General features: G+C 47.7%; 1 protein-coding gene across 1 annotated transcript in view; it reads left to right on the top strand.

The window, feature by feature from the left end:
• The window catches only part of slc8a2b (solute carrier family 8 member 2b), a 104,273-nt gene that overhangs the window by 49,279 nt on the left and 28,607 nt on the right, over positions 1–26,387 (top strand). The window contains exons 2-5 of the mRNA XM_036961149.2: positions 14,321–14,803; positions 19,998–20,135; positions 20,379–20,606; positions 20,711–21,052. Of these exons, the coding sequence (XP_036817044.2) occupies positions 14,417–14,803; positions 19,998–20,135; positions 20,379–20,606; positions 20,711–21,052 (1,095 nt within the window). The 5' untranslated portion in view covers positions 14,321–14,416. The remainder of the gene's footprint in view (positions 1–14,320; positions 14,804–19,997; positions 20,136–20,378; positions 20,607–20,710; positions 21,053–26,387) is intronic.

Genomic DNA, 26,387 nt, shown 5'->3' with positions numbered 1-26,387 from the left:
AATACAGTTTTATATCTTTATGTTTGAAGCCTGAAATGTGGCAAAAGGTCACAAAGTTCAAGGGGGCCGAATACTTTCGCAAGGCACTGTACCACAAACCCCTGAGGTGCCTTATTGCTATTATAAACTGGTTACCAATGTAATTAGAGCTGTTTTGTCATACCCGTGGTATACGGTCTAATATACCACGGCTGTCAGCCAATCAGCATTCCGGGCTCGAACCACCCAGTTTATAATATGCTGTAGAGCCTAATGCAATAACACCCCTTCAATACACCATACAGCCCTCAAACTCAACTCTGGTGGACCACTGCATTTGTTCATTGTTCCCCTCTAATCAGGGACTGATTTAGACCTGTGCAATTAATAATCAGGTAGAACAGAAAACCAGCAGGCTCCGGACCTTGTAGGGTCAGAGTTGAATACCGCTGTCGTACAGTATTATCAGCAAGTCCTCTATTTAGTCCCCATGTGTCTCAGTACTTAACACATACTGTCCCCACTCCTAGCCTGGCACAGCTGTTACACACGGGTCTGGGCAGGAGGCCATTGTAAATGCAGTATTTGCGCAGAGTTGTGCTTATTTCTGGTTGAGCTTTGATTGGTTCTCTCAAACCGTTTTGTCTTTTGTTGGCGGGCTGAGACCTCACGCTGTTTGAATTTTAAAATCCAACAGTTGTATAGGAAGGGGGCGGCGCTCTGAGGCTGTGTGTGGTTTGGGTGAGAATTAAAAGACACATAGGAGAACCAATCAAAAAGCACGGCTCCTTCATTATCGACGCAACATGCCGACAACATCAAAATAGCCTTTCCAGACTCTGAAGTCAGGAGGACTTTGAGTTAGGCGTTAGCCAGACTAACACACTCCAACCTTTTCTCCCTAATCTGATTATTCCTTATCTGGTGTTTACTGTATAGTCATTTCGACAACCCCATACTCTCTTCAGTGTCTGTGACATCATGTACCTCAGAGACCAAGATCAGGAAGGGATGTTACCATGACATTAACCTCCAGCCCCTGGGTAATGGACCTGCCATCAGCCGTAAAGTACTTCCTGTCTGGAGGATGGATCTCAGACAGTGCTCCGTCAGGCAGGGTTCTGAGGGCAAAGTAGATCATTGGGTGTTTGCATTTGGAACGAACCAATCAGTCCTGTTTGTTTGACAGGTAAGAGAGGATGAACACACTGTGCCTCCTCACATGGTAATTGCCATGTTCAGCCTGGCCTCGCTGTTTGCTGTTGTGTGTGTGAATGTGTGTGTTCTCTGTGTGCCTGCTTTTGTGAATGTGTTAGAAAGTGTGTGAGTGCATTAGACTGTTTCTGTGTGTTTTAAGAGACGCAACACCAGTTGAAAAACACAGCATTCCCTGGGCTACCCCACATTTCTCTCTCTCTCGCTCTCTCTCTCTCTCTCTCTCTCTCTCTCTCTCTCTCTCTCTCTCTCTCTCTCTCTCTCTCTCTCTCTCTCTCTCTCTCTCTCTCTCTCTCTCTCTCTCTCTCTCTCTCTCTCTCTCTCTCTCTCTCTCTCTCTCTCTCTCTCTCTCTCTCTCTCTCTCTCTCTCTCTCTCTCTCTCTCTCTCTCTCTCTCTCTCTCTCTCTCTCCATCCCCTCTCCCTCTCTCTCTCTCTCTCTCTCCATCCCTCTCTCTCTCTCTCTCTATCTCTCTCTCTCTCTCCATCCCCTCTCTTACTCTCTCTCTCTCTCTCTCTCTCTCTCTCCATCCCCTCTCTCACTCTCTCCATCCACTCTCTCACTCTCTCTCTCTCACTCTCTCTCTCTCTCTCTCTCTCTCTCTCTCTCTCTCCATCCCTTCTCTCACTCTCTCACTCTCTCTCTCTCTCTCTCTCTCTCTCTCTCTCTCTCTCTCTCTCTACATCCCCTCTCTCTCTCTCTCTCTCTCTCTCTCTCTCTCTCTCTCTCTCTCTCTCTCTCTCTCTCTCGCCATCCCCCTCTCTCTCTCTCTCTCTCTCTCCCAAGAGGCAACACACACAGTACTTCGGCGGCAACAACAACCAGCTGCCTCACAACAGCAGATAAGGCACACACACACCTCCCCCCCCCACACACACTAAATTAAGATTAAGGTCATGCAGTTTCCAAACAATCAAATCAAATGTTATTGGTCACATACACATGGTTAGCAGATGTTAATGCAAGTGTAGAGATATGCTTGTGCTTCTAGTTCAGACAGTGCAACAATATCTAACAAGTAATCTAACAATTCCACAACAACTACCTAATACACACAAATCTATAGGGGTGAATGAGATGTACATATATTTATATATACATATAAATATATGGATGAGCGATGACCGAGCGGCATAGGTAAGATGCAAAAGACGACATAAAATATGAGATGAGTAATGCAAGATATGTAAACATTATTAAAGTGACTAGTGATCCATTTATTAAAGTGGCCAATGATTTGTAGGCAGCAGCCTCCCTGTGTTCGTGGTGGCTGTTTTTAACAGTCTGATGGCCTTGAGATGGAAGCTGTTTTTCAGTCTCTCGGTCCCTGCTTTGATGCACCTGTACTGACCTCGTCTTCTGGATAGTAGCGGGGTGAACAGGCAGTGGCTCGGGTGGTTGTTATGCTTGATTATCTTGTTGGCCTTCATGTGACATCAGGTGCTGTAAGTGTCCTGGAGGGCAGGTAGTTTTCCCCCGGTGATGCGCTGTGCAGACCTCACCACCCTCTGGAGAGACCTGTGGTTGTGGGCGGCGCAGTTGCCGTACCAGGCGGTGATACAGCCCGACAGGATGCTCTCAATTTGCCTCCTTGGCGAACGTCTCTATGTACACAGGAGATACAATGTCAGGTTGAAGTGTGAGTGTGTTGAAATCCTGTATTGTACAGTACTTGAGGTGAGATTGAGCCAACAGCACAACAGCATCAATCACAGTAACAGCATGTATGACTATTAAGGGTATTTGTTCCATATGAACCATAATTGGGGCGTTATTTGGGATTTAGTTCACATTTATTAATATTCATGGGCACTGGTGGCAAATAGACCCAATCTGTCTGGGACAATGATTAACCATTTAATGTCACCAGTAATGGGGTTGACGTGAGGAAGATGAATTGGTTGAGCGTGACAGCTGATGCCCCCTCTCCTGTGCTGAGATGAGTGGTGTGTTTATGGTTGTGACAAGGCCTTGGCGAGATGAGGGGAACACTGATGAGGTGTCTGAGGTTACATTAGTCTAACTAGTCTGTACTGTACGATCTTAGAAAAAAAGGTGCTATCTAGAATCAAAAAATGGTTATTTGCTGTCCCCATAGGAGAACCCTTTGAGGAACCCTTTTTGATTCCAGGTAGAACCCTTTCCACAGAGGGTTCTACCTGGAATCAAAAAGGGTTGTCCTATGGGGACAGCTGAATAATTCTAAGAGTGTAGAACTGCAGAACAGTAGAAACTGTGTAGGAGGAGACATTTATCTCTCGCTACCTCTCATCTGATATGTTTATCCAGCTCGTTGTTCTTCCTGGCTGTCATCTATCTCTGTACCTTTCTCTCTCTCTCTCTGTCTCTCCATTTCTATTGACCTTTGTCTCTCTCCATCTCTACCCTCTCACCCCTCCTCCCCCCCCCCTCTCTCTCTCTCTCTCTCCATCTCTACCCTCTCACCTCTCCTTCCCCCTCTCTCTCTCCATCTCTACCCTCTCACCCCCCCTCTCTCTCCATCTCTACCCTCTCACCTCTCCTTCCCCCTCTCTCTCTCTACATCTCTACCCTCTCACCCCCTCTCTCTCCATCTCTACCCTCTCACCTCTCCTTCCCCCTCTCTCTCTCCATCTCTACCCTCTCACCTCTCCTTCCCCCTCTCTCTCTCTCTCTCCATCTCTACCCTCTCACCTCTCCTTCCCCCTCTCTCTCTCCATCTCTACCCTCTCACCTCTCCTTCCCCCTCTCTCTCTCTACATCTCTACCCTCTCACCCTCTCTCTCTCCATCTCTACCCTCTCACCTCTCCTTCCCCCTCTCTCTCTCCATCTCTATCCTCTCACCCCCCCTCTCTCTCCATCTCTACCCTCTCACCCCTCCTTCCCCCCCTCTCTCTCCATCTCTACCCTCTCACCCCTCCTTCCCCCTCTCTCTCTCCATCTCTACCCTCTCACCCCCTCTCTCTCTCCATCTCTACCCTCTCACCCCTCCTTCGCCCTCTCTCTCTCCATCTCTACCCCCTCCCCCCCTCTCTCTCTCCTTCTCTACCCTCTCACCCTCTCACCCTCTCTCTCTCTCCATCTCTACCCTCTCACCCCTCCTTCCCCCTCTCTCTCTCCATCTCTACCCTCTCACCCCTCCTTCCCTCTCTCTCTCTCCATCTCTACCCTCTCACCCCCTCTCTCTCTCCATCTCTACCCTCTCACCCTCTCACCCTCTCTCTCTCTCCATCTCTACCCTCTCACCCCTCCTTCCCCCTCTCTCTCTCCATCTCTACCCTCTCACCCCTCCTTCACCCTCTCTCTCTCCATCTCTACCCTCTCACCCCTCCTTCCCCCTCTCTCTCTCCATCTCTACCCTCTCTCCCCCCCTCAACCTCTCTTCATATATCTCTCCCTCCCCTTCTTCCTCCCTCAACCTCTCTTCCTATATCTCTCCCTCCCCTTCTTCCTCCCTCTCTCTTTCCCACTCTGTCCATCTCCCTCCCTCCACCTATTCTGACTAGGCAGGGCGAGGAGTGTGTTCAGACAGGCGTGTGTTAATTGGAGGAGACGGGTGCGTCCGTTACCCATCTCGGGCCATTTCCCTCTCCTCGCTGAGGGTCACGACCATCATCCACAGTCTTGACACTGTTCCCTCACCATCACGCTCACCGCCTCCACCCCCCCCCCCCCCCCCCCCCCGCTGCTTACCCAGATGCCTCTGTGTTGCCCACTAACAGGTGACATTTTGTAATGGACTGACACACCAGAGGAGGCTGGTGGGAGTAGCTATAGGAGCTCTGGCTCATTGTAATGCTTTGAATAGAATCAATGGATAAATCATTGTAAATAAGAATTTGTTCTTAACTGACTTGCCTAGTTAAATAAAAACGTTTTTTTAAATGGAACGCAGTCAAACTTTTTGTTTCCATGTGTTTGATGTGTTTGGTACCATTCCATTGATTCCATTCCAGCCATTACAATGAGCCCATCCTCCTTTAGCACCTCCCATCAGCCTCCTTTGTCACACATAAAGGTGATATAAGGACAGTGTGAATTCTTCAAAGATGGAGAAGGCAAGCTGTATCATTAGTACTGCATAGTCTCTGGCAGACAGATATAACAATAGAGATTCAGCATTAATAAAGAATTGAGATCAGCTTTGACTTTCCCCTTTTGATTGTTCTGAGCTATCAGCTTTGATTGATGATGGCATTTCAAGCCTCTGCGAAAAGCAGACAGATCCCAATTAGGAAAATGAGCGAAAGGACCCTAATCAGATAGACACTTATCAAACTGAGTGCTTTGCACTTCTGATCTGGTTTGATTAAGGAATCAACCTCTTTAATCTGCTTTTGTGTTTTTCCCCCAGAGAGAACAAATGGTCCATTAGGAAATGAGATGCCCCTGCAAAAAGCAGGTGAGGGATGGCATGAGGGTTTGGTAAGGGCGTCTGAAGGGCACCTGGCATAGACAGAGCTGTCAACAGAGACTTGTTTCTGGGTGGGTAGAGTCTAAACCAGCTCAGCTCAGCAGACAAAAAAGGGCCACGGACAACAGAAATAGATTAGTGAAGCACCCTGGGACGAGGCGCCCTCTTTGGAAGGCTGTTTGGCGGGCATCTCGACCTGGGGGGGGGGGGTGTTAGAAGCTTGTTCAATGGTAGGAGCGCTCCTCGGGGATCTCTGTGTCGCCCGTGGAATGCTCTTTCAGATTCGCTTTTTTTCCTCCCAGTACTTTTCCTTTTGAAAAGTAAACCAAGCAAAGGTGTTTCTGGTAGGGCAGCATAGTGGTAATGGATTCCTCAGTGAGAGCCTCTCATTCACTCTGTTGTTATTGATATCTAGGATCGATTTCCCGTTTAGAATGTCTTAGGAGGCGAGATGGCCTGCCGCTAGTCACCTGCATTCAAGAGGCATCACGCATTACTTGAACCTTGCTAATGAGAATAGAATAACAGAGTTACATCAGGTGACTCCTGACCGCATGGCCTCAACGTCCATATCCCGTTGAATCTTGAATATGAGCTAATGTTATTGCTCCGAGCGTGACATAACTAAATGTAATAGGATGTGTTGATGTACAGCACCGTATTAAAAATAAATGATCGCCCATCACAGAGTATAGTCAGGCATCCAGCCTCCCATCAGTCAGGCAGGGCTCTGTGCTGAGCCAAAATGGACACTGTCTTGTGTGTCCTGTTGGGCTTTTGCCAGCACCAGCAAGCCTGAAGTAGTCCCAGGAAGAGGAGGAGCGGGGGAGACACACGCCAGACCTGCCCTTTGGTTAAATACATGTGCACGTACATCCTGTTTATAGTGAAGCTTACTGTCGTCTTCAAGTGGCACCCTACTCTCTATAGTGCAATACTTTTGACCAGAGTGCCCTGGGTCCTGGTCAAAAGTAGTGCACTACATAGGGAATAGGGTGCTGTTTGGAATGCATAGTCATTATTTCCTGGATACTGTGTGTCAGGTGAGTTGGGTAATGATGCAATGAATATGCATGATCTGTTTTTACTTTACAGCTACTTGATCATTTGAAAATAGATTTTCTAAAAATGTCCAACAAAGAAATATGCCAGTGGCTTGGCCATATCACTAGAGATAGAAGAGGAACTCACAGTCACTGTGCGCTAGATAGAGGGAGGATAGATGTGATTCTATCTCTTTGTGCTTTCACATCTGTCACACGGACCAAAGTGGCCTGAACAGCACAGTCTAGCAGAACAAGTCTCCCTGAGTAAGCGTTTGACGCAAAGTTTGGAAGTCGAAAGCTTGTGTGTTGACAAAGCTACGCTACCGCTCCTTCAGGTATGCAACTCAAACTACTTGCCTAATTGAACTGCAGCTAGCGATTCCGTGTCTGACACCTGCCAGGCCGATAATGGCTGCTCAACCTTTCAGAAAGGCTTACTCGGACTGAACTCAAGGGCTTTTTCACTTATAAAACTCTCACTGAGTTTACCAACATGCATTTGTATGACTCTTTTCAAGACACAGGGTTTTAAAAGAACAAGGGAAACGGGTAGAATAGTCTATTATTATTATTATTATTATTATTATTATTATTATTATCACAAATCACACAAGCAATATGATAAGCAGATAAATCAAGATGCGTTCAGCGCCCTTATCCAACACCTTGTTAGGCTAACAATGCACAGTTTTTGGTCTATTATAATTGTATGAGAAGCACAGCTTTTGATAACGAGAAAACGTGGTTTGGCCTCTATTAGAAGTGGGAAGTTTACATACACTTAGGTTGGAGTCATTAAAACTAGTTTTTCAGCCACTCCACAAATTTCTTGTTAACAAACTATAGTTTTGGCAAGTCTGTTAGGACATCTACTGTGTGCATGACACAAGTCATTTTTCCAACAATTGTTTACAGACAGATTATTTCACTTATAATTTACTGTATCACAATTCCAGTGGGTCAGAAGTTTACATACACTAAGTTGACTGTGCTTTTAAACAGCTTTGAAAATTCCAGAAAATGATGTCATGGCTTTAGAAGCTTCTGATAGGCTAATTGACAGTCATTTTAGTCAATTGGAGGTGTACCTGTGGATGTATTTCAAGGCCTACCTTCAAACTCAGTGCCTCTTTGCTTGACATCATGGGGGAAAAAAATCTAAATAATTCAGCCAAGACCTGAAAAAAAATTGTGGACCTCCACAAGTCTGGTACATCCTTGGGAGCAATTTCCAAATGCCTGAAGGTACCACGTTCATTTGTACAAACAATAGTATGCAAGTATAAACACCATGGGACCACGCAGCTGTCATACTGCTCAGGAAGGAGACATGTTCCGTCTCCTAGAGATGAACGTACTTTGGTGCAAAAAGTGCAAATCAATCCCAGAACAACAGCAAAGGACCTTGTGAAGATGCTTGAGGAAACAGGTACAAAAGTATTTATAGCCACAGTTAAATGAGCCCTATATCAACATAACCTGAAAGGTCGCTCAGCCACGGCTCCAAAACCACCATAAAAAAGCCAGACTACGGTTTGCAACTGTACATGGGGACAAAGATCGTACTTTTTGGAGAAATGTCCTCTGGTCTGATGAATCAAAAATAGAACTGTTTGGCCATAATGACCATCGTTATGTTTGGAGGAAAAGGGGGAGGCTTGCAAGCCAAAGAGCATCATCCCAACCGTGAAGCACGGGGGTGACCGCATCATGTTGTGGGGCCGCTTTGCTGCAGGAGGGACTGGTGCACTTCACAAAATAGATGGGACCCTGAGGAAGGGAAATTATATGGATATATTGAAGCAACATCTCAGGACATCAGTCAGGAAGTTAAAGCTTGGTCGCAAATGGGTCTTCCAAATGGACACTGACCCCAAGCATACTTCCGAAGTTGTAGGACAACAAAGTCAAGGTATTGGAGTGGCCATCACAAAGCCCTGACCTCAATCCCATAGAAAGTTTGTGGGCAGAACTGAAAAAGTGTGTGTGAGCAAGGAGGCCTACAAACCTGACTCAGTTACACCAGCTCTGTCATGGGGAATGGGCCAAAATTCACCCAACTTATTGTGGGAAGCTTGTGGAAGGCTACCTGAAACGTTTGACCCAAGTTAAACAATTTAAAGGCAATGCTACCAAATACTAATTGACTAACTTCTGACCCACTGGGAATGTGATAAAAGAAATCAAAGCTGAAATGAATTACTCTCTCTACCATTATTTTGACATTTCACATTCTTAAAATAAAGCGGTGATCCTAACTGACCTAAGAGAGGGAATGTTTACTAGGATTAAATGTCAGGAATTGTGAAAAACTGAGTTTAAATGTATTTGGCTAAGGTGTATGTAAACTTCTGACCTCAACTATCTGACAGCTCATTTGCATTTGTACTTTTTATTCTTTTAGCAGACCCTCTTATCCAGAGCGACTTACAGTGAGTGCATTCATCTTCAGATAGCTGGGTGGGACACATATCACAGGCATAGTATGTATACTCTTCCTCAATAACGGAGCTATCAGCGAAGTCAGAGCTAGTGTTTTTTCAAGTTAGTTCAAATACATTCCTTCCATAACATGCATATTTTTTTACCCGACTTTAAGCAATCCGATACATTCTTACAACAACATCCATTTCTCTGAAGCCCATCTAAGCTCAGGACCCCCCCCCCCCCTAATACACATGCTAATGCTATAGTCACTAACTCCTTTATAGACCTTTTTATAGCTGACACTATCTATCGCCTGACTATAATCGACCCAAGCAAGGCTGGGCACATTCTCTAACTCTGTGTGGGTGTGCACAATCTCAGGCTGCTTGCTGCCTGGTGCATGCAAGCATAACCAGAGTGGTTTCTCTTCCAGTCTATGCCTAAATATGGACTTCCCTTTCCTAGGGTCACCCCAGACCAGACCAATGACTTATCCTAATCATCCATATTACTTCAATTATACATTTTCATTCTAATTCAATCAAGTCTGTCCAAATTCACTTCTTCTTATGCGTCTCTGTGTAGCCTGGCGAAAGCAAACCCAGCACAAACCCAGCACAGGACACAAACTAATTTGGGGTTGTTTATTCTGTCGAAGCTTACATTTAAAATAAGATCATGTGGGAGGGAAATCACTGCATGGTGAAGTCACCATCAAGTAAAGTTCTGTCACCTGTTAGTAAAGTGCATAAAACCAATCTATACGAAGTGAAATGCATCGACCCTAGTGGCTCTGTTTTCTATTCTGTTGTCATTTTTACTCCCTTTTTCTCCCCAGTTTCGTAATTACGATCTCAACGCTGCAACTCCCCGACGGGCTCGGGTGAAGCAGTGGCTCTGCTTTCTAAAGAAAATACAAAGACCACAACGTTCACAGTTAGAATGGACTTTCTAACATGGCAAATGTCTGAGTGCAAGATGTCCATCAACAAAATGACATCTTGCATGAAAACCCCAAATACATTTTGTCATAAAACAATATGAATACACGCAAACACACCGTCCACGTGAAACCCTAACCCCACCTGGAACAGTAGATCCTCATCTTACCCATACTGCACTGGGTGAAATGACATATCAACATATACATGACAATTAAAACATTCAACAAAATACAACACCTAAAGCTTTATATGAAATATGTCATTCTGATAATGACTCGCGCTTCAAATAATATCCACAACGTGGTTCTGAGAGCCCTGGTATTCAGCCAGCAAGGCGCTAACATCCCCATGTCAATCTGAAAGTATCAACAGGCAAACACGACCATCTGGTGTCAAATAAAGTCTGTCAAATAAAACGTTTTCATTAACCCAATGTAACGTTGGACCCACGATGGATTCTTCTTCTATGGTATATTGGGGATCGCACAATTTAATGTGCATTCCGCCCCCTATTGTGCAGGATGGAAACAGGAGAATTCAATCACATGGTTGCAGTCACTGATAAGGGTGGACAGCTGTGGATTAGTGAGGAATGTGGGCCGAGGTCAGGTTAGGTCACATGACGGGAGAAGGAACAGTTTATTACCTGTATCACTTAACTTCCTGCCTAGCAACAGATATGTATTGGCTGTCCAGATGTGTAAGGGGGAGACACAGCTGTCCAACTGTTCATCCACTTCCTCCATCTTTCCTCTCCAGTCTGCTCCCCATGATGGATTACAACAGCTCTCCAGTGTAATTGCTTTCTCTCACTCTTACACATTGTGGAGGCACAATCCCATAACCGCTTGCACACATTATTTACAGCTCTCTAAAAGGACAGTGCTACTAAGTGGATACAAATTAATACAGCTGTGTGCTTTTACCACCTGGCTACATCTGGATTCAATGTCCATTGTCAATGTCGTGTGTGTGTGTGTGTGTGTGTGTGTGTGTGTGTGTGTGTGTGTGTGTGTGTGTGTGTGTGTGTGTGTGTGTGTGTGTGTGTGTCTACGGTCAGCCTGTGGTCATTGTGATTTAGCTGTGGTATGTGAGTGCGGTTCGGCAGTTTTGCTGAGGCAGCTATACATACCCCAGGCCCCCAGTCGCCACCAGTCCCAGCCTAGCCAACCAGGCTGCTTGGAGAGCCCTTCCCCACAATACCCAGCCCTACAGGGCACTAGTGGGCACGTCCATGGAAAGCTGTATGCTTGTGACAAAGAGTTCTCCTAGGCTCTCTGTTTCCTCCTTCCTCTCTTCTACTCTCTCTCCTTCCTCTCTTCTTCTCTCTCTCCTTCCTCTCTTCTTCTCGCTCTTCTTCCTCTCTTCTTCTCTCTCTCCTTCCTCTCTTCTTCTCGCTCTCCTTCCTCTCTTCTTCTCTTTCTCTTTCCTCTCTTTTTCTCTCTCTCTCCTTCCTCTCTTATACTCTCTCCTTCCTCTCTTCTACTCTCTATTCTTCCTCTCTTCTCTCTTCTTCTCTCTCTCTTCTTCTCCCTCCCTCCTTCCTCTCTTCTTCTCTCTCTCCTTCCTCTCTTCTTCTCTCTCCCCTTCCTCTCTTCTTCTGTCTCCCGTTCCATCTGTGATCACTCTCCCAAATGTTCACCAGGTCGCCATGGAAACACTCTGGCCGTGCTGAGAATATCTATTAACACACTCGTCATGGCAGGACTACCCCACTCTCTTTCATTTTTAGTCTTTCTTTCTCTCTCATCTCCCTATGGTTTTCTCACTCCCTTCCTCTCCTCTTTCTTGTCCTCTCTCGCTCTGCTCTTCTGCCTCTCTCTCTCCTTCTTGTTCACTCTCTCTACGCTCTTCTGCCTCTCTCTCTCCTTCTTGTTTACTCTCTCTACTTTAATTTTTACCCTTCTCCTTGTCCATCATGCTGAGTATCAGCAACCCTCCTCTCATGGACACCTCCCCCCTCCTCAACCATCCTCTTCATCACATATCCCATTTAAACATCTCTTCAGATTCCTTTTTTCTCTTTTTGTCCTGCAGCATCCCTCCATCTCGTCCCCCAGCCTCGGAATGGCTCTGGTTACCAGGTCACAGAGGAACACAACACAAACACTATTCATTTCAAATAGAGAATGCATCCCAAATGGCAACATATTCCCTATATAGTGCACTTCTTTTCACCAGAGCCCTATGGGCCCTGGTCAAAAGTAGTGGACTTTATATGAAATAGGGTGCCATTTGAAAGACATCAAGAGTGCTGCTCTCTGAACAGTGCAGGCCCAGTGTGAGCAGCCAGCCTCTCCTTCTTCCCCCAGTGCCCCCCCCCCTATATTCTCCTGCTTGGTATTCAGGTGTGGTGCTGGAGGTGCAGTCTGGTAGAGTGCAGTATGGAAATGGAACTACATCAGCCCTCCATCATTAGACATTCCTCTCTAAGCAAACACACAGCCCGACTGGACTGTCAGTCTGAGGGGACAGAGAGACAGAACACGACTGCACACTGGAGGTGTGTGTGTGTGTGTGTGTGTGTTTGGGGCAAGATTGTGTGTGTGTGTGTGCGCGAGTGTGTGTTTACTAAGTGAGTGTGTATGTGTACACGCGCACGTATGGGAAATATCTTATGTTGTTGTTAAGACCAATTACATGGAAGCCCGGACTGAGTCTAACCTGAAACTCTGCAGTAGCAGCGATGAGTTGCGTATAACCTGAGTTATTCCTATTGCAAAAGCATCAGATGATGGTTTTGTGGGTAGCCTCTCAATATAACATTCTTGACATAGGGATACTCAATCCTACTCATCGTTGCCGGGTGCATGGTGAATAATACTGTATGAGTGCATTGAGATGGATATGCTTTCAAGGGCCTTCAGCTGCTCTATAATGTTAAAGCTGGACTGACAATGTGAGAGACAAAGATAAAGAAGGCGATCGAGAGAGAGAACGAGAGCGGGAGAAAGGTAAAGAGAGAGGTCGTGCGTGCGGACAGACGTCTACACCCCAGGTTACCCTCGGTAGGTCTCACATTGTGCCTGTAATCTGCTTAACTAGCTCTCTGCTCTACACATTCTCCCTTGCAGATGGTGCTCACACACTGCACCCAAAAACTACACACACTGTAGAGCAGGAACCCAGAGAGCAGGAGCACAATACAGATACAGTGTACTGTAAGTAACACCTGGTGAAAGAATGGTTGAATAACAGCAGGTACTGTATACACATAAATGCCCTCACAAACTGGATACGTGAGTGTGTGTACAGGCCTAAAGTTGTGTGTATCTGTATTATACTCACTGGGCCTTTATCCCAAATGAAATGGCACCCTATTCCCTGAGGGCCCTGATCAAAAGTAGTGCACTATATACGAAATAGGATGCCATTTGGGACTCAACCTAGTAGAATAAACAAGCAAACCAACTAACTTTCTGTACATACTGCTTCAAAAACTCACTGCCAGTCAGCCATGGACCCTGACCCACTTTTACAGTGAGAGAGAGTGTGTTAGAGTTTCTGAGTATCTTGCTGCTCAGTGTTCGGGCTCTCAGGGTCATTGTGTTCTCAACCGAGGGAACAGGTCTTTGTGGAGAGCCTGGTGCATTGTCACAAAGCCAGTTGGAACAGCGCTGTCACTGTCATCACAGAAACCACCATGAACTATCTCTCCCATCCAAACCGCAGCCTTCTCTCTCTCTCTCTCTGTCTCTCTCTCTGTCTCTCTCTCTGTCTCTCTCTCTGTCTCTCTCTCTCTCTCTTCAGGGCCAGCATTCTCCCTCCGCTTTGGGCTTTAAGCCTATTCAGAGCCATGTGTTCTATTCAGACAGCTCCCCCCCATCTTTCTCTGTCTCTCTCTCCATCTCACTCTCTCTCTCTCTCTCTCTCTCTCTCTCTCTCTCTCTCTCTCTCCTGTCAATAGAAAGCAGAGAGCATGTACGCCAATGTGGGAGCCTCCAAGTTGAATAGCCGTGAAAGGTTTATATTCATGATTCAAGGGCATGACGTTAACATTTACTATTCAAGTGCATGTTGACATTTTTGTTCTCATATTGCAGTTGGAAACCTTCCACAGCAACTGGAAACAAGGACGCTGGTTAAAAATAATTTGTTCTATGTCAACCACAATAATGATTCAGTTATCAAATGTGGAACATTTTTATTTAGCTAAAAAAATATATATTTTGAGGCAGATGGTTTATTTATCTCGTACTCCATACAGGCCAATGAAAGGCTGGTGTATGTTTGCTGCTGGCTCCACCCAAGTATTGTTCTCTCTCTCTTCTCTCTCTCTTCTCCCTACTGTTCTATCCATCTCTCTCTCCTCCTAGGTGAGCTAGTCCTACCCCTCCCAGCCACGCCCGGCATCTTCTCCCCGTGTCTCTCTTCGTCCGCCTCATCCATCTCTTCCCCCGGCATTCTCCGCCATGGCACTCCTCTCCACCACTCTCTCTGCCTCTGTCCCCTTCCTCCTCTTCCTCCTCCTCCCCCTTCCTTCGCCCTGCGCCCTGGAGTCTCTACGAGGAGGAGGAGGAGAGGAAGAGAACCGCTCCATCTCCACCATGTCCTATCCCTCCATGTCTCCGGAGTTCTGGAGCAACAGCAGCACGGGGCTGGGCGGCAGTTCAAAGTGCTCGCAGCCGGTGGTGTGCAGGCCGGGCACCCTGCTGCCCGTGTGGAAGCCCCTGAGCCCCGGGCTGGGCGACCAGGTAGCCAGGGCCGTGGTCTACTTCACCTGTCTCATGTACATGTTCCTGGGAGTGTCCATCATCGCAGACCGCTTCATGGCCTCTATCGAGGTCATAACCTCACAGGTTGGTACCGTGGGACAGATTGATCCATATGATAGAGTTGTTAAAGCATTGTACTAGGGATGTCATCTCATTCACCACATAATGAAAAGGACATAGAAATAGACACTCTTAGACCCAGTGGTTGGCTCTCCTTTCTCACCTCTCCCTAGACTACATTAACTGTCACTCAAACACAGTGAACATCGAAACTCTCTATAATAAAGGCATTGTAAAACTGGCCTCCGCAGGGGTGATAGACAGAACAGTTTCCATCTCCAGGAATGCCGCCTTGCTTCTCGGTGTTACCACAGACAGCTCAAATAAACGTGTTATTTCTATGTTTGGGTTTCCACATTTCTTGTAGTGACTGACTCTGGGGCCATATGGAATTCCAATATTTCAAGATTTCTCTGCTGACTCAATAAACTGAAAGAGATTCTACCCTTGGGTTGGAACCGGTTCAGAGAACCCGAACCGAAAACCGGAAAGTAATGAACATTTTGAAGAAACGGAACCCGGGAATGAGAGCGATACAGTTCTGCAGCAGAACCTTTCTTTTAAAAGCATGGGAACTGGTTCAGAGAGTTACTTTATGTTCTGGGCATGTTTTTCTAGTCCCACAAAATGACGCAACACAGCAGCTATGCAAAGCCCTCACTCTGTCACTCGGAAACTGTGTCCAGTGTCTGCCTGCAAGCTGAAACTCTTTGCCAGTGTGTGTGGGTGTAAGCTACCTGCACTTCCCCCTCCGACGGAGAGAAACAACATGGTGCAGTTTGAGGCCATGTGGCGGAGAGTGATGCGAGGGCTGGAGATGTCATCAGGTGGTTCTGGGCATGTGTTATGTAGTTGAGGGTTGTGTGATGTCGTTTGTATGTTTTGTAATTGTTCAGTTTTTTTTTTAAGATAGTTTTTTATATTTTTTATTAGAGAATAATAGATTTTCAATGCTAGTTAAAAAAGGAACAGAAAGGATCGATATAAACAGGTACTTTTTAAAGTTCGAACTGGTTCAGAATTTATTTAGCTGGTCGGAACAGTGGAGCGAGATGAAAAATATGGTGGTTCTGTTCAGAACCAAAAGATTGGAAAATAATAGGAGACTTAGTGTATTGAATTATTGGTTCCATCTGATTTAAAGCTTCAGATAATTGGTCCAGACTCTTTGACATTGTTATAAATTGGATTTCTCTGCTGACAAGAGAGTTTTTTTCAACAAACTGAAGTAGATTCTAGCCCTGGAATGGATTCAATAATCAATTAACCTGCTAATGATTATTCCATTTCAGTTCATTGTTGGGCCATCGAAAAGCATTGTATATTTACTAGTTACAGTTGAAGTCGGAAGTTTACATGCACTTAGGTTGGAGTCATTAAAACTCGTTTTTCAACCACTCCACAAATTTCTTGTTAACAAACTAGTTTTGGCAAGTCGGTTAGGACATCTACTTTGTGCATGAGACAAGTAATTTATTATTTCACTTATAATTCACTGTATCACAATTCCAGTGGATCAGAAGTTTACATCACTAAGTTGACTGTGCTTTTAAACAGCTTGGAAAATTCCAGAAAATTATTTTATGGCTTTAGAAGCTTCTGATGGGCTAATTGACATCATTTGAGTCAATTGGAGGTCTACCTGTGGATGTATTTCAAGGCCTACCTTCAAACTCAGTGCCTCTTTGCTTGACCTCATGGGAAAATCAAAAGAAATCAGCCAAGACCTCATAAAACAATTGTAGACCTCCACAAGTCTGGTTCATCCTTGGGAGCAATTTCCAAACGCCTGAAGGTACCACGTTCATCTGTACAAACAATAGTATGCAAGTATAAACACCATGGACCCACGCAGCCGTCATACCACTCAGGAAGGAGATGCGTTCTGTCTCCTAGAGATGAATGTACGTTGGTGCGAAAAGTGCCAGTCAATCTCAGAACAACAGCAAATTGACCTTGTGAAGATGCTGGAGGAAACAGGAACAAAAGTATCTATATCCACAGTAAAATGAGTCCTATTTCGACATAACCTGAAAGGCCGCTCAGCAAGGAAGAAGCCACTGCTCCAAAACCGCCATAAAAAAGCCAGACTACGGTTTGCAACTGCACATGGGGACAAACAACATACTTTTTGGAGAATTGTCCTCTGGTCTGATGAAAAAATTGAAGTGTTTGGCCATAATGACCATCGTTATGTTTGGAGGAAAAAGGGGGAGGATTGCAAGCCGAAGAACCCCATCCCAACCGTGAAGCACATGGTGGCAGCATCATGTTGTGGGGGTGCTTTGCTGCAGGAGGGACTGGTGCACTTCACAAAATAGATGGTATCATGAGGAAGGGAAATTATGTGGATCTATTGAAGCAACATCTCAAGACATCAGTCAGGAAGTTAAAGCTTAAAGTCTTCCAAATGGGCAATGACCCCAAACATACAACAAAGTCGGCCATCAGATAGCCTGACCTCAATCCTATAGAAAATGTGTGGGCAGAACTGAAAAAGCGTGTGTGAGCAAGGAGGCCTACAAACCTGACTCCGCTACACCAGCTCTGTCAGGAGGAATGGGCCAAAATTCACCCAACTTACTGTGGGAAGCTTGTGGAAGACTACCCAAAACATTTAACCAAAGTTCAACAATTTAAAGGCAATGCTACCAAATACTAATTGAGTTTATGTAAACTTCTGACCCACTGGGAATGTGATGAAAGAAATCAAAGCTGAAATAAATAATTCTCTCTACTATTATTCTGACATTTCACATTCTTAAAATAATGTGGTGATCCTAACTGACCGGGAATTTTAACTAGGCTAAGGTGTTTGTAAACTTCCGACTTCAACTGTATCTGTTCGTAATATTGTCCTCTTTATAGCCAACCATGCATTCAACATCATTGCTCATGATGGAATTGGAATAGCATAGATTTCTCCCTTTTACAATTTTCTCTTTGACCGAGCAAATTCTACACAATTGTTTTCATAAGTTCATAATGCAAGCATCTACTAGGATAGTAATTACCAGAAGTGCATCCATTATGAAGGATTCAGACCACCCCAGTGGCCTAATTGGAGTGTATTGTAGTGTATTGTATTATAACAGGGAGGATTTTCCAGTGTTTGTCCTGAGGTTGTGCAAGACTAAGCACACTGAGATTGTCTGGATCTTATGCTGGCGGCAAGGAGCACAGGCCTGGCCCTCTCTGGCAAGGAGCACAGGCCTGGCCCTCTCTGGCAAGGAGCACAGGCCTGGCTCTCTCTGGCAAGGAGCACAGGCCTGGCCCTCTCTGGCAAGGAGCACAGGCCTGGCCCTCTCTGGCAAGGAGCACAGGCCTGGCCCTCTCTGGCAAGGAGCACAGGCCTGGCTCTCTCTGGCAAGGAGCACAGGCCTGGCTCTCTCTGGCAAGGAGCACAGGCCCTCTCAGTAATACATTTCAACTCTATATCTGACATCGTATGGGTGTCTTCTTTTTTTTAAACCCATAACCATGTGTGTGAGATGTATACTTTTGTTTCAAAGTAGATTTGTTTACGACTACCAAGAAACACTCTGTGTGACCCTGATTTAGCCTACTGCAGTAAAATGAACCAACCCCACATCTCAAGGTCACTGTAAATGTAAAGGAACCTGCAAGTCAGCATTTCGTAGGACAGTGTATCCCATGCATCCAACTAATAAAACCTGAAACTTCTCCATAGCCCGTCGTCCATCACTCTTCCATTCACTAGATCACTAGGGTAGGTAACAACATCTCCACCCCGCTGATCCTCAACACTGGGGCCCCACAAGGGTGCGTTCTCAGCCCTCTCCTGGACTCCCAGTTCACCCACGACTGTGTGGCCATGCACGCCTACAACTCAATCATCAAGTTTGCAGACGACACTACAGTGGTAGGCTTGATTACCAACAATGACGAGACGGCCTACAGGGAGGAGGCGAGGGCCCTCGGAGTGTGGTGTCAGGAAAATAACCTCACACTCAACGTCAACAAAACAAAGGAGATGATCGTGGACTTCAGGAAACAGCAGAGGGGGCAGCCCCCTATCGACATCGACGGGACAGTAGTGGAGAGGGTAGAAAGTTAAGTTCCTTGGCGTACACATCACGGACAAACTGAAATGGTCCACCCACACAGGCAGCGTGGTGAAGAAGGCACAGCAGTGCCTCTTCAACCTCAGAACACTCCCCAACTTTTACAGAAGCACAATCGAGAGCATCCTGTCGGGCTGTATCACCGCCTGGTACGGCAACTGCTCCGCCCACAACCGTAAGGCTCTCCAGTGGGTAGTGAGGTCTGCACAACGCATCACCGGGGGAAAACTACCTGCCCTCCAGGACAGCTACACCACCCGATGTCACAGGAAGGCCAACAAGATCATCGAGGACAACAACTACCCGAGCCACTGCCTGTTCACCCCGCTATCATCCAGAAGGCGATGTCAGTACAGGTGCATCAAAGCAGGGACCGAGAGACTGAAAAACAGCTTCTATCTCAAGGCCATCAGACTGTTAAACAGCCACCACTAACATTGAGTGGCTGCTGCCAACACACTGACTCAACTCCAGCCACTTTAATAATGGAAAGATTGATGTAAAAAATGTATCACTAGCGACTTTAAACAATGCCACTTTATATAATGTTTACATACCCTACATTACTCATCTCATATGTATATACTGTACTATATACCATCCACTGCATCTTGCCTATGCCGTGCTATACCATCACTCATTCATATATTATTTTATGTACATATTCTTATTCATTCCTTTACATTTTTGTGTGTATATGGTAATTGTTGTGAAATTGTTAAGTTAGATTACTTGTTAGATATTACTGCATTGTCGGAACTAGAAGCACAAGCATTACGCTACACTCGCATTAACATCTGCTAACCATGTGTATGTGACAAATAACATTTTATTTGATTAGAATAAGAGATTGTCCCCTCTCCTTCTGCCAGGCAGTCAGGGACACGTCCTCCCTCGTGGCAGCAGGATACTGTAAATACCATCCGTCATGCTTATATGTGGAGAAGAATGAAATCTCCAGGTTCCCACTACTCCCCATCTCAGGCCTATGAGCAGTTTTTAGTTTCTTCTTTTACAGTAACTGTCTAAATGAAGATATGTATGAGTCTGGTGGTGAGATACTGGAGTGTATGGAGGGGGAATAGAGTGATGACCTGTGTGTGTGACCCCCCCCCTCTCTGTCTGTCCTGCAGGAGAAGGAAGTGACCATCACCATGCCAGGTGGAGAGACGTCTGTTGCCACTGTACGTATCTGGAACGAGACGGTGTCCAACCTGACTCTGATGGCTCTAGGCTCCTCCGCCCCAGAGATCCTGCTGTCGGTCATAGAGGTGGGTGTCACGTCATAAAGACTCCCCCGACCACATCTCATAAATGGGTGTCACATCATAAACACCCCCTCACAGCGACATCATATCAGCAGCAGTGTATTATACTGGAATGAAGCTGAAAATGAAACGGATATCTACTTTACACGTATTGTCAAATCTTACCAATATAACATTTACGTACAATTTGTACATGGCCTTTTTGATTTATACTAAAAGTCTCTCTCCTCTGTCTCCCGGTGTTAGGTGTGTGGGCACGGGTTTGAGGCGGGTGAGCTGGGCCCTGGCACCATTGTGGGCAGCGCCGCCTTCAACATGTTTGTGATCATCGCCATCTGTGTGTGGGTCATCCCTGAAGGAGAGACCAGGAAGATCAAACACCTGCGTGTGTTCTTCATCACAGCCTTCTGGAGTATCTTCGCCTATATCTGGCTCTTCCTCATCCTCTCTGTCATCTCACCCGGAGTAGTGGAGGTGTGTGTGTGTGTGTGTGTGTGTGTGTTAGCAAATGTGTATAAAACAATTAATCGCAGTTCGGATGTGTCTTGTAATGATCCCCTGTCTTTGTTTGTGTTCAGGTGTGGGAGGCCCTGGTCACCCTGCTCTACTTCCCAGTGTGTGTGATCCTGGCCTGGATCGCCGACCGACGCCTTCTTTTCTACAAGTACATGGCCAAGCGTTACCGCGCTGACAAGCACGGCATCGTCGTGGAGACGGAGGGGGACACAACTCCGAAAGGCTTCGAGATGATTATGGACGGAAAGTTCCCACCAAGGGGAGGGGCGGTGGGAATGATGCCCAGTGAGAACTGCCAGGATGGGGCCAACAATGCGGCGGGCACCGTGGCCTACCTGCCCCACTCCAACAGCACCATGGTGACCGTAGAGAATACCAAGGAGCTGGACGAGAGCCGCAAGGAGGTGAGAGAGACCTGCTGTTAGAGGGATTAGAGAGAGAGAGGTGTAAAGTAGGAAGGAGGAGGAGAGAGAGGTGTACAGTAGGGAGGAGAGAGAGAGAGGTGTACAGTAGGGAGAGAGAGAGAGTGAGAGAGGTGTACAGTAGGGAGGAGGAGGAGAGAGAGAGAGAGAGAGAGAGAGAGAGAGGTGTACAGTAGGGAGGGGGAGAGAGAGAGGTGTACAGTAGGGAGGAGGAGGAGAGAGAGAGAGAGAGGTGTACAGTAGGGAGGAGGAGGAGGAGAGAGAGAGAGAGAGAGAGGTGTACAGTAGGGAGGAGAGAGAGAGAGGTGTACAGTAGGGAGGAGAGAGAGAGAGAGGTGTACAGTAGGGAGGAGAGAGAGAGAGAGAGAGGTGTACAGTAGGGAGGAGAGAGAGAGAGAGGTGTACAGTAGGGAGGAGAGAGAGAGAGGTGTACAGTAGGGAGGAGAGAGAGAGAGAGGTGTACAGTAGGGAGGAGAGAGAGAGAGAGGTGTACAGTAGGGAGGAGAGAGATAGAGAGGTGTACAGTAGGGAGGAGAGAGAGAGAGAGGTGTACAGTAGGGAGGAGGAAGAGAGAGAGAGAGGTGTACAGTAGGGAGGAGGAGGAGAGAGAGAGAGAGGTGTACAGTAGGGAGGAGGAGGGGAGAGAGAGAGGTGTACAGTAGGGAGGAGGAGGAGAGAGAGAGAGAGAGGTGTACAGTAGGGAGGAGGAGGGGAGAGAGAGAGGTGTACAGTAGGGAGGAGAGAGAGAGAGAGGTGTACAGTAGGGAGGAGAGAGAGAGAGGGGTGTACAGTAGGGAGGAGAGAGAGAGAGAGAGAGGGGTGTACAGTAGGGAGGAGAGAGAGAGAGAGAAGTGTACAGTAGGGAGGAGAGAGAGAGAAGTGTACAGTAGGGAGGAGAGAGAGAGAAGTGTACAGTAGGGAGGAGAGAGAGAGAGAAGTGTACAATAGGGAGGAGAGAGAGAGAGGTGTACAGTAGGGAGGAGGAGAGAGAGAGAGAGAGGTGTACGGGAGGAGGAGGAGGAGAGAGAGAGGTGTACAGTAGGGAGGAGGAGGAGAGAGAGAGGTGTACAGGGAGGAGAGAGAGAGAGGTGTACAGTGAGGAGGAGAGAGAGAGGTGTACAGTAGGGAGGAGAGAGAGGTGTACAGTAGGGAGGAGGAGGAGAGAGAGAGAGAGAGGTGTACAGTAGGGAGGAGGAGGGGAGAGAGAGAGAGGTGTACAGTAGGGAGGAGGAGGGGAGAGAGAGAGAGGTGTACAGTAGGGAGGAGAGAGAGGTATACAGTAGGGAGGAGAGAGAGAGAGAGAGGTGTACAGTAGGGAGGAGAGAGAGAGAGAGAGGGGTGTACAGTAGGGAGGAGAGAGAGAGAAGTGTACAGTAGGGAGGAGAGAGAGAAGTGTACAGTAGGGAGGAGAGAGAGAGAAGTGTACAGTAGGGAGGAGAGAGAGAGAGAGAAGTGTACAGTAGGGAGGAGAGAGAGAGGTGTACAGTAGGGAGGAGAGAGAGAGAGAGGTGTACAGTAGGGAGGAGAGAGAGAGAGAGGTGTACAGTAGGGAGGAGAGAGAGAGGTGTACAGTAGGGAGGAGAGAGAGAGAGAGGTGTACAGGGAGGAGAGAGAGAGAGGTGTACAGTGAGGAGGAGGAGAGAGAGAGGTGTACAGTAGGGAGGAGAGAGAGAGGTGTACAGTAGGGAGGAGAGAGAGAGAGAGGTGTACAGGGAGGAGAGAGAGAGAGGTGTACAGTGAGGAGGAGAGAGAGAGAGGTATACAGTAGGGAGGAGGAGAGAGAGAGAGAGGTGTACGGGAGGAGGAGGAGGAGAGAGAGAGGTGTACAGTAGAAAGAAGGAGGAGAGAGAGAGGTGTACAGGGAGGAGAGAGAGAGAGGTGTACAGTGAGGAGGAGAGAGAGAGAGGTGTACAGTAGGGAGGAGAGAGAGAGGTGTACAGTAGGGAGGGGGAGAGAGAGAGGTGTACAGTAGGGAGGAGGAGGAGAGAGAGAGAGAGAGGTGTACAGTAGGGAGGAGGAGGAGGAGAGAGAGAGAGAGAGAGGTGTACAGTAGGGAGGAGAGAGAGAGAGAGGTGTACAGTAGGGAGGAGAGAGAGAGAGAGGTGTACAGTAGGGAGGAGAGAGAGAGAGAGAGAGGTGTACAGTAGGGAGGAGAGAGAGAGAGGTGTACAGTAGGGAGGAGAGAGAGAGAGGTGTACAGTAGGGAGGAGAGAGAGAGAGAGGTGTACAGTAGGGAGGAGAGAGAGAGAGAGGTGTACAGTAGGGAGGAGAGAGAGAGAGAGGTGTACAGTAGGGAGGAGAGAGAGAGAGAGAGGTGTACAGTAGGGAGGAGGAAGAGAGAGAGAGAGGTGTACAGTAGGGAGGAGGAGGAGAGAGAGAGAGAGGTGTACAGTAGGGAGGAAGAGGGGAGAGAGAGAGGTGTACAGTAGGGAGGAGGAGGAGAGAGAGAGAGAGAGGTGTACAGTAGGGAGGAGGAGGGGCGAGAGAGAGGTGTACAGTAGGGAGGAGAGAGAGAGAGAGGTGTACAGTAGGGAGGAGAGAGAGAGAGGGGTGTACAGTAGGGAGGAGAGAGAGAGAGAGAGAGGGGTGTACAGTAGGGAGGAGAGAGAGAGAGAGAAGTGTACAGTAGGGAGGAGAGAGAGAGAAGTGTACAGTAGGGAGGAGAGAGAGAGAAGTGTACAGTAGGGAGGAGAGAGAGAGAGAGAAGTGTACAGTAGGGAGGAGAGAGAGAGAAGTGTACAGTAGGGAGGAGAGAGAGAGAAGTGTACAGTAGGGAGGAGAGAGAGAGAGAAGTGTACAATAGGGAGGAGAGAGAGAGAGAGGTGTACAGTAGGGAGGAGGAGAGAGAGAGAGAGAGGTGTACGGGAGGAGGAGGAGGAGAGAGAGAGGTGTACAGTAGGGAGGAGGAGGAGAGAGAGAGGTGTACAGTAGGGAGGAGGAGGAGAGAGAGAGGTGTACAGGGAGGAGAGAGAGAGAGGTGTACAGTGAGGAGGAGAGAGAGAGGTGTACAGTAGGGAGGAGAGAGAGGTGTACAGTAGGGAGGAGGAGGAGAGAGAGAGAGAGAGGTGTACAGTAGGGAGGAGGAGGGGAGAGAGAGAGAGGTGTACAGTAGGGAGGAGGAGGGGAGAGAGAGAGAGGTGTAAAGTAGGGAGGAGAGAGAGAGGTATACAGTAGGGAGGAGAGAGAGAGAGAGAGGTGTACAGTAGGGAGGAGAGAGAGAGAGAGAGGGGTGTACAGTAGGGAGGAGAGAGAGAGAAGTGTACAGTAGGGAGGAGAGAGAGAAGTGTACAGTAGGGAGGAGAGAGAGAGAAGTGTACAGTAGGGAGGAGAGAGAGAGAGAGAAGTGTACAGTAGGGAGGAGAGAGAGAGGTGTACAGTAGGGAGGAGAGAGAGAGAGAGGTGTACAGTAGGGAGGAGAGAGAGAGGTGTACAGTAGGGAGGAGAGAGAGAGAGAGGTGTACAGGGAGGAGAGAGAGAGAGGTGTACAGTGAGGAGGAGGAGAGAGAGAGGTGTACAGTAGGGAGGAGAGAGAGAGGTGTACAGTAGGGAGGAGAGAGAGAGAGAGGTGTACAGGGAGGAGAGAGAGAGAGGTGTACAGTGAGGAGGAGAGAGAGAGAGGTATACAGTAGGGAGGAGGAGAGAGAGAGAGAGGTGTACGGGAGGAGGAGGAGGAGAGAGAGAGGTGTACAGTAGGGAGGAGGAGGAGAGAGAGAGGTGTACAGGGAGGAGAGAGAGAGAGGTGTACAGTGAGGAGGAGAGAGAGAGAGGTGTACAGTAGGGAGGAGAGAGAGAGGTGTACAGTAGGGAGGAGAGAGAGAGTTGTACAGTAGGGAGGAGGAGAGAGAGAGGTGTACAGTAGGGAGGAGAGAGAGAGAGAGGTGTACAGTAGGGAGGAGAGAGAGAGAGAGAGAGGTGTACAGTAGGGAGGAGAGAGAGAGAGAGAGGTGTACAGTCGGGAGGAGAGAGAGAGAGAGAGAGAGAGAGAGAGAGAGAGAGAGAGAGAGAGAGAGAGAGAGAGAGAGAGAGAGAGAGGTGTACAGTAGGGAGGAGAGAGAGAGAGAGTGTACAGTAGGGAGGAGAGAGAGAGAGAGAGAGAGGTGTACAGTAAGGAGGAGAGAGAGAGAGAGAAAGAGGTGTACAGTAGGGAGGAGAGAGAGAGAGAGAGGTGTACACAAGGGAGGAGGAGAGAGAGGTGTACAGTAGGAAGGAGAGAGAGAGTTGTACAGTAGGGAGGGGGAGAGCGAGAGAGAGGTGTACAGAAGGGAGGAGGAGAGAGAGGTGTACAGTAGAGAGGGGGAGAGAGAGAGAGAGGTGTACAGTAGGGAGGAGGAGAGAGAGAGAGGTGTACAGTAGGGAGGAGGAGAGAGAGAGAGGTGTACAGTAGGGAGGAGGAGAGAGAGAGAGGTGTACAGTAGGGAGGAGGAGAGAGAGAGGTGTACAGTAGGGAGGAGGAGAGAGAGAGGTGTACAGTAGGGAGGAGGAGAGAGAGAGAGAGAGAGAGGTGTACAGTAGGGAGGAGGAGAGAGAGAGAGAGGTGTACAGTAGGGAGGAGGAGAGAGAGAGAGGTGTACAGTAGGGAGGAGGAGAGAGAGAGAGGTGTACAGTAGGGAGGAGGAGAGAGAGAGGTGTACAGTAGTGAGGAGGAGAGAGAGAGAGAGGTGTACAGTAGTGAGGAGGAGAGAGAGGTGTACAGTAGTGAGGAGGAGAGAGAGAGAGCTGTACAGTAGGGAGGAGGAGAGAGAGAGAGGTGTACAGTAGGGAGGAGGAGAGAGAGAATGTACAGTAGAGAGGAGGAGAGAGGTGTACAGTAGGGAGGGGGGAGAGAGGTGTACAGTAGGGAGGGGGAGAGAGAGGTGTACAGTAGGGAGGGGGAGAGAGAGGTGTACAGTAGGGAGGGGGAGAGAGGTGTACAGTAGGGAGGGGGAGAGAGAGGTGTACAGTAGGGAGGGGGAGAGAGAGGTGTACAGTAGGGAGGGGGAGAGAGAGGTGTACAGTAGGGAGGGGGAGAGAAATAGAGGTGTACAGTAGGGAGGGGGAGAGAAAAAGAGGTGTACAGTAGGGAGGGGGAGAGAAAAAGAGGTGTACAGTAGGGAGGGGGAGAGAGAGAGAGATGTACAGTAGGAAGGGGGAGAGAGAGAGGTGTACAGTAGGGAGGAGAGAGAGAGGGGTGTACAGTAGGGATGGGGAGAGAAAAAGAGGTGTACAGTAGGGAGGAGGAGAGAGAGAGAGAGGTGTACATTAGGGAGGAGGAGAGAGAGAGAGAGGTGTACAGTAGGGAGGAGGAGAGAGAGAGAGAGAGGTGTACAGTAGGGAGGAG

Source organism: Oncorhynchus mykiss, chromosome 24 (genome assembly GCF_057628025.1).
Source record: "Oncorhynchus mykiss isolate SJ-2025 chromosome 24, ASM5762802v1, whole genome shotgun sequence".
Classification (NCBI taxonomy): Eukaryota; Metazoa; Chordata; class Actinopteri; order Salmoniformes; family Salmonidae; genus Oncorhynchus; species Oncorhynchus mykiss.
This window is presented reverse-complemented; position numbering and strand designations above follow the sequence as displayed.